The sequence below is a fragment of the Haplochromis burtoni genome, unplaced genomic scaffold (assembly GCF_018398535.1).
Source record: "Haplochromis burtoni strain Fernald_Lab_line unplaced genomic scaffold, NCSU_Asbu1 Contig_328, whole genome shotgun sequence".
Lineage (NCBI taxonomy): Eukaryota > Metazoa > Chordata > Actinopteri > Cichliformes > Cichlidae > Haplochromis > Haplochromis burtoni.
The window spans coordinates 346,690-359,840 of record NW_024582689.1 but is presented as its reverse complement, the minus strand read 5'-3'; the positions used below and the strand labels follow the sequence as shown (position 1 = coordinate 359,840).

Sequence of the window (13,151 nt, the reverse complement as noted above, 5' to 3'; positions counted from 1 at the left end):
TTAAAAGTGCCATTTCCGTTACCTCCTCGTGGTTCTTAATCTTTCTTACATTTTCATTTAAGTCTAAAACTACAGGTAGTATAATAAGATAGATTAGTAAACAAAACAGGTTAAGCTTTTAAACTTGATATAATCTCCACTTTTTCCCCAAAAACTGCTTTGCACTGATCAAGAAAATGTGATTATTTCTGCTATAATCTGGATTTTTTTTTACAGATCTTTTCTTATTTCTTCTCAAGCTGGCTGTAGGAATTCTTGAAAGGGATAAAGTCTTAAGCATCAATGTAACCGGGAAGGCTCGAAGTCAGGTGGACATACTGGTGGAGAACATGGGCCGAGTAAACTACGGAAAACAGATCAACGATTTTAAGGTTTGTTTCTGTGCTACAACATGTCGTGCTGATGTTTGTCCTTTGGACATTTTAGTGTTTGTGTAAGTATCCCAGATCTACGGTCATGCGGAATTTGGTCACTTTTGTAAAAATTGTCCAGAGGTTCATGTAGGGTTTTTTTTGGTTCTTCAGAGTTTCATCAATCAGAGATCAGATAATAAAACATAATAATTGACACACAAACAAAACTATTTTCTGTTTATCTATTATTATTATTATTATTATTGTTAGCTGTTTAAAAAAAAAGTCCCGTGAGATCTTCTCTTCTCTTCTCACAGGGCTTGGTGTCTAATCTGACCCTGGGGGCGGACCTTCTCACCGACTGGACCATGTACAGTCTCAGTATTGATGAAGCAGTCATGAAGGGCCTCCTCGGAGAAAAAGAGCCTGCACTTTTTGATCCACCTCAGCCAGCTGATCTCTCCCCTCCAGCTTTCTATGGGGGAAGCTTCGTGATACCCGACGGGATCCCAGACCTCCCTCAGGACACCTACATCAAGCTGAGCAGTTGGAGAAAGGCATGTGACATGTTTTATAGCACGCACTGGTGCTAACTTGTCAAAAGACAGGTTTTGCTTTTCTCTGCTGAATGTTCTTATGCATTTAATATTTTTGGTTTTAGAGGGTCTGCTAGATAGAAGGTGACAGTTTGACCTCAAAGTACATGTGTTTATGTGACAGTATACAGACTGAATATTCATTTTTAGTTGCATCCTGGTAAATGAAATTATTGTGTACAATTTTTTAGGACCAGGTGGTGTATTAGACCTTTGACATCTAGATAGATACACAAGATATTTTTAATTTTTGTTAATTATTTAATTTTATTTTGATGAAAAATGGGCTAAGTAGCTTGTCTTTGTGATTTTGTGTTTTTCAGGGACAGATCTGGATAAACGGCTTTAATGTAGGACGTTACTGGCCGACTCGAGGGCCTCAGATGACACTTTTTGTCCCTGCTAACATCCTCAGTACAGCTGCACCAAACAATGTGACCGTCCTGGAGCTTGAAGGGGCTCTCTGCGGCTCTAAAGCGTGCACTGTGGAGTTCACCAACACCCCCATCCTCAATGCAACAGTCCAGTCTGACTACAAACAGCACAGGAGGCTGTTTGTTAAAGAGGATTTACTGTGACGATAAGAAAACTCTCCGCTGCACAAAAGGGATCTATTTGCACATTTAGACTCATTGATTTAGCACTTGTTGGGTCACCTCAACAATCTTTCTTTTTTTTTTTAAACTATGAAAAGTGGTTAAATTTGGGAAATAATATCAATGATGTGTGTTTTTGTGCATTTTGCTGAATTATTTTAGCCTGTTTTTTATCAGCACATTAACTTCGGGTTTCTCTACCTCACTGATTCCACATGATTCCAAATTCACAGACTTTTTTTCCTCTTCAAAAAGGGAATGAAGTGAAAGCCACTGAAAGCTGTTTTTTTTTTTTTTCTTTGTTGTTCAAAACTCAGATCAGGGAATTATTGTATTTTTAAATTACTGCGGGATTGCTGCTTTTATTCTTTTACATTACATTACATGCACTCTGAGTTTGATTTACCTTTATACACCTTTCAAATAAAAACCAAATAATTTGGAATTTCAGAAATCCCCTTTGTCTTGTCTTTGTATGAAAAGATACCAGTCCGCCTGGCTGCTGTGGTGGTACAGTGGTTGGAAGGGTTGGGATCTGCTGCCGAGGCTTGTCTGTGTCCAAAAACATGGATGTAGGTTCTTCTGAAGTGGCCTTGGGTGAGGCTGCACTTAAGTGCACAAAAACATGTAGTCCTCTCTATAAAAGGTAAGCGTTGTTTGTGGTGGGAAATACTGGGTTTTATGTATCCATCACCATAAGGCAAACAAAGCCATTATGGCCACTTTATTAGATATACTTAGCTTGTTAACACAAATGTCTAATCATCCAATCACATGGCACCAACTCAAAGCATTTAGATATGTAGTCATTGTGAAAACAACCTGATAAAGTCTAAGTGACTGAACGTGGTCTGAATATTGCAGATAGTGCTGGTCTGCTGGGATTTTCCTGCACAAAACTGTGTAACCCAGTGAACAGCGGTTCTCTGAGTGAAAGTGTTTTGAGGTCAGATGAGAATAGCCAGACTGTCTCCAGCTGATAGGAAGGCAACAATAAGTAGATTGGGTAGTATTTTACAATCTCTGGCTCTCTTCCACAGCATGACTTTGTCCTGTCTTCCTTCTCTGACCCCATCCAGTCGTGGTAGATGGCTGCCCTTCCCTGAGACTGGTTCTGCTGGAGGTTTCTTCCTGTTAAAAAGGGAGTTTTTCCTTCCCACTGTCGCCAAAGTGCTTAATCATAGGGGTCATATGATTGTTGGGATTTTGTCTGTATGTATTATTGTAGGGTCTAACTTACAATATAAATCATCTTGAGGTGGCTGTTGTTGTGATTCGGCGCTGTATAAAATTGAATTGAATTGAAAAACATTGCCTGCTCTAACAAATCTTGATTTCTGGTGCAACATTTGGATGCTAGGCTCAGAATTGGATATAAAACAATGGATTCATCCATCCTTGTGTCAGGATGCAGGACCTGCACGACTTGATGGATGAATGAATTCTGCTCTCTACCAAAAAATTCTGAAGAAGCATGACCGGCCATCAGTTTATGCCCTGACGTTCAAGAGCTCAGGTTATGCAGCAGTGCAATGATTGGAAACATACTAGCAAGTCCATCTCTGAATGGCTCATCAAAACAGGGTTTGGAGTGGCCAAGTCAATATCTGGACTTGAAATAAGCCGAGACACTTTGGAACGTCCTAAAAAGTCTGTTCATGATTTGAAATTGTCAAATGTGACTGAATTAAAACAATTTTGCAAAAAAGAGTGGGATAAAATTCATCCATAAAGATGTGAAAGCCTCATTGCCAAATGCTTGTGTGCAGCTCTTGCTGCCAGGGGTGTCACAACCAGTTATTAGCTTTAGGGAGCAATAACCTTTTTTACACAGTAGGCTGGATAACTTTGCTTTTCTTTTCTTTTATATGGAATCATTGTTTCAAAACAAAACCACCATTAAATGCAAAACCCCCAGACTGAGAAACGGCTTCATTCCAGAAGCTGTGAGACGTCTCAATACATAATGGACAAGAAACTGCTACTGTGGTGTAATCACTACAGATACTTTGCTGCTAAAATACTTATACCTACACTTCTATACTTTATACTGTTACTCAGGTTGTTGCACTTTACTTATTTGTATTATTCTATTACTTATCTGTATTATTTATTGCTATTTGGTACTATTTTATTACCGGTCATTCTGTTGTTTTTATGGAAAACCGGGACTGTGGGTATGTAATTTCGTTCCATCTCATGTAAACATGCGATGAGAATGACAATAAAGCTTCCTTGAATCCTTGAAAACAGAATTGTTAAAAGTTATTTGATGATCTGAAACATGTAAGTGTGAGAAAAAGACACACACACACAGAAGAAAAACTCAGGAAAGGGAAGATACTTTTTCACAGCGCTGTGGCGATTTCTCTGGTTATAAAACAAATCTGAACAAGGTTACAGGAACTCAGTGGATAAAGCAGGATGACTGGATATCAGGTATTCCAGTGAGAAGTTACTTCCTAACACAGGAAAGACTAAAGAACTGCATAGTAAGATAATGTATTTCATTTCTGTCCCGATTCTTTTATGATGGGCTGAGAATAAACAACAAATACTCAGAGCAGGTCCGGCCAACAACAATTATTTATTAAGCACATATATGTGGTAGATCCACACGACACCACCCAAAGCGCAGTCCGGTAGATCTCAAATTGGAAGCACACAGGCTTCACTATTTTAAAGGGCTGAACACGCACTGTCTGCATAAGCAAAGTATGTTATCATGCAACAGTGACAGTTAACTTCATCCCCCTCTAAGGCAGTAATGTTCACACCTCACTTACAGTCTCAGCGCTCTTTCACTCTGTTTTGTTTCCTGTTCCTCTCGGTATGAGGCCCATGATCATGAGTTTCACATCCTGTTCCAACTTTACCGTATGCAGTTACAAGCAATTTATTAACTTCTGGATTACTATGACACTTACTGCTGCATAATATATATTTTCCAAATTTCCTGGAGCCTGCTGTGCTTGTGGCTTCCCTGCAGTTTGTTGCACCCTTTTTTGTGAGGTGCTAAGGCAAGTTTACTCTCCTTGTTTCAGGTATGTGCCTTTCAGCCTTTTCAACATTAACACTTTGAAGTTGTCATATTCAAAGGAAACTAAACAAATAATTGATCATTCACATCTTGTCAGTTCCATGTTTCTGGACTGTGTAAAGTGTTAAAGAACTTTTTTCTATCCGCATTTGATCCTGCAGTGGTTTCTTGCAGTCTGTAGACGAAGAGGCAGAAAAATGGGGCAGAAAAGAAAAATGCTTCTTGCTGCAATAATTTTTATAGCTGTCTGTTACAAAGTAAGAATCGTAATTCAAACAAATATTAGAAGGTTAAAAAATTATACATTTAAAAATGTCTTTTTAAATGTCTTTTTAAATGTGATATATCAATTAGGTGACCGCGAAGGAAACAAGACTACTGGATGTCCAAAAGACCACAAATGTTGTGGATGATCTGTACTATGGATGCCGTGAAGAGGCCATGAAGAAGTTCATCGAGTCAGACGTGTTAAAACAAGAACTAAATAACAGTGAAGGATTTCAGAAAGCATGGAATAAAAGTATTGAGTGTTCAAAGCAGATCCCTCAAGGACGAAAAGAGCATACTGCTGCACTTTCAGTCTATGTTAATGAGGAGAAATCGTTCATACAAACACTGAACAAAGCAATAGAGACAATGGGTGGAAATGTTAGCATCTATGAAGACCACTTCAACCTCAAGTCTCTTCATTTCCTGCTGATGGACTCCATGAGGCTGCTGAAGCCAAAGGAGTGCAAGAACTTTTATGTTTTTCAAGATGGTCAAAACAAACCACAGAAAGGCTCCACAGTGAGATTTACAAGTTTCACTTTAGCTTATTCAGACTATGAAGCGCTAAAGAGACCTAAACATGTCAATGAGAGTACTATTTTACATCTCACTTCTTGCTTCTTTGTCAACCTGAAAGACTATGTGTGCGGTCAAGAACAGGATGAAATACTCTTATCTCCAGCAGAAGTTTTCACTGTGGAACAAGTGAAAACAAAAACTACATCGGATGGTGACGAATACCTTGAGATTGATTTGAAACAGTCGGGACTGAAAAGCTCACACAACTGTTACATCTTTTCACGGTAAGATTCATATTCTCTCAAGTAAAGTGAAATTTTTTTTATTAGTTCTACAGAAATTAAACTTGGAACTACAAATATATCTTTCAGTGTGATGTTAAATATATAAATATGTTTTTTATGTATTTGAAAAAAAAAAAGCTCTAGTTGCATATACTAAAATACTTAAGCCCCATAAATCAAAAGAGGGAAATATTGGTGTCTGAAACAGTCTGTTACTCTGTTATAACTTAGTGGTTGTTATTGCTGTAAGTACACAGTAATAACTGGGGAATACTCAGCTTATCAAAGCTTTTATAAACTCTGGAAAGCATGATGTAAAATTAAGTGATGTGAAAAGTAGCAAAAAGAGGATTTTAAAATGTGAGGATTGCTCTCCACATCTCCACTGGGGTTGAATAAAACCACGTGTCAGTAGATTTTACTTAAAGTATTTTCTCTCCTTTATCAATCCAGGATGTCAGTAGGTCAGGAGACTACCACAGCTGTTGCAGAGCGAGACAGGTAAACTATTATTATTAATGATTATTTTTGTGATAATAATAATAATAATAATAATAATATGCTTTTTTCCCATGTCTTCAGGTCTCCTCCAGCTGTTGTCGCCACCCTGTGGCTTGTATCAGTGCTTGCAGCCTTATCTTCTGTTTCTTTAGCTGTTTAGCAAAAACAGTTATCATTCAGAGTTTTCTGGGTTTTATAATCTGCAATATTGCTTTGATTATTCATACACTTTTTTTTAGGTCTTTATTTGGCAGATTGTGGTGAATTGCAGTATTGCAGTATTGTGTCAAAACATAGTCAAATACAGTTTTCTGCTTCTGTCATATATTATGAATTATAAACTCAGTTTTTATTTTCTTTATGCACGCTAGAAAAATGTACAGCATACTTGAAATATATATACAGTATGTGTTTATTATTTCTTGTTAGGGTTTGCATGCCTTTAAAATGATTATAGGAAATGAGTGATGGGAATGAAAAAAGACGATATGTGTCGATAAGGTCAGAATAAAGGTTTGGTACAGTTGCTTCTGGTGTACCTCCAAGTATTCAACAATGGAAATACAATAATTCTTTAATGCAATTCTGGAAAACGATTGTATATTATATTTAATATATGTATATTACAACATAAACGACTTTCAGGAAAACCTTAATGTATGATTCACAGGACTAAACTAAATACGCCCTTACTGATTAGGGTAAGTGGCATTCAGTAGTGATGTGCGATACCACTGATTTACTTTCCAACCCGATACCAAGTATAATTCAGGGTGGTATCGGCGATACTGATCCGATACCGATACTCTGTACAAAAACTTTTTTTTTTACTGTATCTTTTATTGTATCTCAAATTATAGCTTCATAATGATTACAGGACGTCAGATTACTTGTTCTTATCACTTAATAATGCAGAATTATCATACAGAAAACTGAAGTTGTGCGCCATTTGAGCATGTTCCCTGCCTGCAGCACTAAAGGACTCCTCGAGAGTCGTCTGTCTCGCCCTAGCAGCACCTGTCCCCCTCCTCGTCTTTAGTTCGCCTCAACATACGCTTGTCATATTCTGTGATATGATTTACTCTGAGGTGTTTGACGAGGTAAATGGTGTCGCCACAACACCTCACTTTCTTGCCACATGTATCACAAACCGCATCTTGGCTGTTTGTGGAGGTAAAATACATCCGCACATGACTCCATTTACGCCCAGCCATTGTTGTGAGTGCGCACGCCAAGGGGCTGCGACACATTTATACAGCCGTATTTCGCACATGACTATGAAAGGCAGAAGAGGAAGTAGTTCCTTCCAATGTAGACAATCCAAATGATATAGTTTCTTTCCACTCTGTTCCTGTTAATGATAAACTACAAATTTACCCTAAATTACTAAAATATCGATATTTTAATGTGAGAATCGATTCTAGAACATAAATGACTGGTATCGGAGGAATCGATATTTCAGTATCGATCCGCACATCACTAGCATTCAGGTACTGCCATCTCTATAAAACATATTTTGGTACTGGAGCATTCAGCTTTGTGTTAACTATATAATCTTTCCATGCCTGGTCTTCCCAGTAAAATCACAAAAAGCCCAAAGAATTGCATTTTAGACTCTACAGGCCAAACATGTCAAATGTTAACTGAGTGGAACCCCGACTTACAAAATTAATTCGTTCCCGAGGGTCTTTCGTAAGTCGAAAATTTTCGTAAGTCGAAGCTGAACAATAGGCTATAGGCTAATTGCTAACTAGAACCACAATACGTCGATCAAGTGGAACAGCGAAGCGCAAGTACGGAAACCAAAGGGTTGTCACATGATTCGGAAGGCATTGTGGGCATTGTAGGCTCAGCCAACCAGAACCAGCGGATTTTATTACTCGGGCATTTTGCCGTAACACAGGCAAAAATATTGCCGTTCAGTGCATTCGTAACTTGAATTTTTCGAATAACTAAAAATAATAATTATGTATAATTTGTTACAAATATTCAGACTTATAAACTTAAATTACATTCATGCAAATTAATTGTTGCTGTGGGTCAAATATTTGTGCACGTTTGTTGAGGTATTTCCTCACTTTGCTGTGATCAGTGTTACTCAAAAAAGTAATTACTGCACATATTACCCAGAACACTTTTCTCAAAACTAAAGCTGTACGTTACTTAATTACTGCCAGGAAAAAGTAATTCATTTTACTACTCATTACGTTACTTTCCTGTTACTCTGTAAAACAGCTGAAACCCACTGACTCATAATCACCATTTAACAATATAACCTGAGGCTAAGGTTATACACACCAACACAAATACCTAATGAGGACACACGTCTCTAGCATCTTTCTCGTAGTAGAATACAAAGCTGACCACACACCAAAAGAAAAAGAAGACCAACACCAAAAAGGGCCACAGTGATTTTGATTAGAAACATAAACAGGTAGAAAGTGAAGCTGCAGCTTAACTGCTCATCTTCTTGTTACCTGTCAAGGTTCAGGGTCTGGCAGCTGGGGTCGGCATTCACTCAGCTTTCACTCTGGGTTCTTGGCTAGCTTAGCATTAGCATGCTTTCTTGGCTGATGCTTGCAAAGTACTGAAGTTAGTGTCAGCAGCATAATGCGGTTATTTCTGTCATGGATGTAGTTTTGCACTTTGCCATTTATCTTGTCTTTTTGTGCAATAAAGTAAATGTCCATGTCCACACTAGACTGTGTTACTTTTTTCTTCCTCTGACACGTGAACTGATATCGGTTGATTGTAGTGCGAGCGCAAGAACCAATAAGCCTGATCAATAGGCAGGTGAACAATTCCAAGGAATTGGACTACTGGGAACCAGTTTTCTAGAGGATTTTTTAGACAATCTGGATTAATTGGTAGGGTCATTCTTGCTTTTTTTTTTTATAATTAATTACTTGCTAATTAAATATCGATTGATGCCAACAACTCAGCCAGACATCACTTAACCGAGAGAATCTAGGCTAACACGAAACCTGTGCATGTTTGATTCTTGAGCAGGTTGTGAACATTTCTGTGGACGTCATTGAAAAACATGCAACAAAGAAGCTGCTGAACTGAATAAAAGACAATGCTCGGATATTGTGAGACTTCCTGAGTCTGACAGGAAGCCAGACCTCATTCTTTTTCATTTAACACTGCAGGATGTGTTTGTCCTGTATTCTTCTCTGCAATGGTGGACCACAGCTCTGGTCACTGACTGTAGTCCGGCTGTTTAAACATATTTCACTAAACCACTGTGTCAACTTTCTGTTTTATAAAGATTTGAGGGTTTGCTTAAGACCTTTGCAACTGCACTTCCTCTCTCTCTCTCTCTCTCTCTCTCTCTCTCTCTCTCTCTCTCTCTCTCTCTCTCTCTCTCTCTCTCTCTCTCTCCAGTAGATGGGAAGAAAACAGAGTATGCAAACCCAATACTAAAAACAGAATCTCCTTGGTTTAAAAAAAATAGAAATCAGGAAGGCAGTAAATGCATAGCACCATATATCTGTTGCAACCTGAAAGGCAGAGGAGACTGGAAGGTGGTGTCGGGGGAGAATGTGGCTAGGCTGTGGATGGTAGGCTGTCACATGGCTTTAGAAATCAAGAAATGGAAACAAGTGAAGGCTGAGCCAAGGATTAAATGGTGAATGTTGAGGAAGTAAGAATGTCACACAGAGTTCATGAAGGAGTTGCGACAGCCTCTGAGGAGTAGCGAAGAGTTAGCAGATGACTGGGAAGGTACAGCTGCAGGGCTGAGGGAAACTGGCAGCAAGATGTTTGGTGCTCTACAAAGAAAAATATTCAAAGAACAAAGGTTAACAAAGAAAAAGCGGGATAGTGAGGGAGATGAAGAAAGTAGACAGGAGTACTGGGAAACTAGGTGTAGAGCAAAGATGGCAGACAATGGCAAAGGTTGTATTCAGTGTTGGGGTCATTACTCAAAATAGTAATCTATTATACAACATGAGTTAGTGAAATCATACTTCAGAATCAGTTTTAGTAGCAAGGAAGTTATTGCTCTTTTAACGCGTAAACACAGTGTGGTAATGAGTATAAGGGCATCCAGGAAATTGTGCAATGAACAGATGCAAGAATACTGATGTTTACACCCTTGTGCAATAAGGACGATGCATGTTGTATCAGAATACACAATAACACAGCTGATCAAGTTGTTTCACTAACTGATCTACACAAGGAAATTTGTTGAGGGTATAGGAATTGTGTCAGTTGTTTGAATTGAAACAATAACTGTAATCTGCCCATTTCAACTTTAATCTCAAAATGAACATTTTTTTTAAATGTGCCGCTCTTACTCCTTCCTACATTACGTACATAAAGTTAAGGTGCACCCCAGTGTGGACAGCAGTTCTGTTATACAACAGCTTGTTTTCATACAGTTTCATTCCTGTAACTTTAATATGCCCTCATTTGTCCAAGTAGGGCTGCTGGAGTCTCTTGTTTACTTTAGATAAAATCTGCATGGAACAAGGACTGTGGTATTTGGTCCCATCAGTTATACTGAAATAATGTGAGAACAGGGATGTAAAGGCAATTTGGTGCTTTGGTTGGGCTTAAAAGAGCTAAGTTATGTAGACATTACTTGACAAATCTAAACAAGGTTACAGAAACTCAGTAGCTCCAGAAGGACAAATAACAGGAAAAATCAGTGGAAAACAAATCCCCCGGTGCCATGTTACTTCCTCCACAGGAAAGACTAAGAAGTTCTATGGTAAGATAACTTGCTTCACTTCTCCAGACCCTATTGGGTGTCCCGGCTGTTTGATGGACTCTTTGCTGTGAGTTGCTAGCACAAGTTTACTTCCCTTGCTTCTGGTAAGTGCCTTTTAGTTTTTTTTAGTCTTCTACTTATATATTTTTTCCACATCAAAGTTTCTGGACCATGTAAAGTGTTAAAGAACTTTTTTCTATCCACATGTGATCCTGCAGTGCTTTCTTTCAGTCTGTAGAAGAAGAGGAAAAAAATGGAGTACAAAAAAAGAGTGCTTCTTGCTACAATATTTTTTTTCACAGCTGTCTGCTACAAAGTAAGAATTATGTTTCATACAAACAAATATAAGAAGATTTGAAAAATTATCCTCCTAAAATGCTTTTAAAAATGATATATCTCTATTAATGTGTTTTTAAATGTGATAAATCTCAATTAAAGGTGACAGCACAGGAAACAAGGCTACTGGATTTTCTAAATAGCACAAATGTTGTAGATGACCAGTACAAAGGATGTCGTGAAGAGGCCATGAAGAAGTTCATCGAGTCAGATGTGTTAAAACGAGAGCTAAATAACAGTGAAGGATTTCAGAAAGCGTGGAATAAAAGTAACGAGTGTTCAAAGCAGATCCCTGGAGGAAGAAAAGAGCATAGTGCTGCACTTTCAGTCTATCTTAAAGCGGATAAATCGTTCATACAAACACTGAACAAAGCAATAGAGACAATGGGTGGAAATGTTAGCATCTATGAAAACCGCTTCAACTTCAAGTCTCTTCATTTCCTGCTGATGGACTCCATGAGGCTGCTGAAGCCAAAGGAGTGCAAGAACGTTTATGTTTTTCAAGATGGTCAAAACAAACCACAGAAAGGCTCCACAGTGAGATTTACAAGTTTCACTTTAGCTTATTCAGACTATGAAGAGCTAAAGAGTCTTGAAGATGTCAATGAGAATACTATTTTAAATCTCACTTCATGCTTCTTTGTCAACCTGAAAGACTATGTGTGCGGTCTAGAACAGGATGAAATACTCTTGTCTCCAGCAGAAGTTTTCACTGTGGAACAAGTGGAAACAAAAAGTACATCGGATGGTGACGAATACCTTGAGATTGATTTGAAACAGTCAGGACTGAACAGCTCACACAACTGTTACATCTTTACACGGTAAGATTCATATTCTCTCAATTAAAGTGAAATATTTTTCTATTAAACTTGGAACTGCAAAGTTAACTTTTAATGTGGTGTTTATCATGTGAGTGTTAACATATTCGAAGGAGATACAAACATTTTACGTAGTCTAAGTGCATATAATAAAAATATGATAAAAATACTTCATAAGCCCCATACATTCTGTATTTCTATATAACATATATATATATTAGGGGTGCAACGATACTCCTATCGATATTGAACCGTTTGATACAGTGCTTTCGGTTCAGTGCGCATATGTATCGAACAATACAACATTTTTTATTTATTTCATCAACTTTTCTTCTGACGATGCTGTCTGTGTTGAGCGCTCAGTGGATCTGCGTTCGACTACTCCGCCTAGGCTGCACTGTCGAGCGCAGATCCACTGAGCGCAGCGCAAGCTAGCAAGACAGAAGCTAAGCTCGTTGCAACATGGCAACTTCCTCAATGCTACCCGAAATTGAACCTCCCCCACCCTCATTCAGATCTGGCGTTTGGAACTATCTTGGTTTTCATGTGAAGTGAACTGAACCGTGAACTTTGTGTATCGTTGCACCCCTAATATATATATATATAATATAACAAAAATATTAGTAACACATATTTATTTATCTCAATAAATGTGCATACACCTAAACAATGAAAACTACTAAGAAAAATCATAGGTGTTGTCAGGAAAGCATGAAGTGAGTGGAAGTGGCATGAAAAGTGGCAAAAACGGGATTTTAAAAGTGAGGTTTATCTCTCCACATGTCCAGTGTTGAGGTTGGGTGTGGTTTGAAAATGTGTCAGCACATTTACTTCAATTACTGTTTTTGGCTTATCCAATTCAGCACTTCAAGAGGGCATGAGACTACCACAGCTGTCATCGAGCGATCCAGGTGACTATTATTGCTATTTTTATTGTTATCATTATTATTACTATTATTATTATTATTATTATTATTATCCGTTAATTTATTTTGTCTTTTCTAATTCAGTGTTCCAGGAGTGAATGAGACTACCACAGTTGTCACAGACCGAAACAGGTAAATTATTATTATTATTATTATTATTATTATTATTATTATTATTATTATTATTATTATTAT

General features: G+C 37.9%; 2 protein-coding genes across 8 annotated transcripts in view; both read left to right on the top strand.

The window, feature by feature from the left end:
* The window catches only part of glb1 (galactosidase, beta 1), a 10,666-nt gene extending 8,824 nt beyond the window's left edge, over positions 1–1,842 (top strand). The window contains exons 14-16 of the mRNA XM_005942006.2: positions 240–371; positions 671–910; positions 1,273–1,842. Coding sequence (XP_005942068.1) covers positions 240–371; positions 671–910; positions 1,273–1,527 — 627 coding nt within the window. The 3' untranslated portion in view covers positions 1,528–1,842. The remainder of the gene's footprint in view (positions 1–239; positions 372–670; positions 911–1,272) is intronic.
* Positions 1,843–4,355: 2,513 nt separating this feature from the next.
* The window catches only part of LOC102301690 (ecto-ADP-ribosyltransferase 4), a 10,401-nt gene continuing 1,605 nt past the window's right edge, over positions 4,356–13,151 (top strand). Inside the window, exons 1-5 of one of the 7 annotated variants that reach the window (XM_042228504.1) lie at positions 4,356–4,589; positions 4,747–4,842; positions 4,940–5,658; positions 12,894–12,941; positions 13,041–13,088. In XM_042228504.1, the coding sequence (XP_042084438.1) occupies positions 4,783–4,842; positions 4,940–5,658; positions 12,894–12,941; positions 13,041–13,088 (875 nt within the window). In that variant the 5' untranslated portion in view covers positions 4,356–4,589; positions 4,747–4,782. Of the gene's footprint in view, positions 4,590–4,746; positions 4,843–4,939; positions 5,659–6,111; positions 6,160–6,240; positions 6,686–9,513; positions 10,981–11,094; positions 11,193–11,314; positions 12,034–12,893; positions 12,942–13,040; positions 13,089–13,151 lie in introns of those variants that run through there. The other 6 variants (XM_005942012.2, XM_005942011.3, XM_005942010.3 and 3 more) reach the window with 6 other exon arrangements.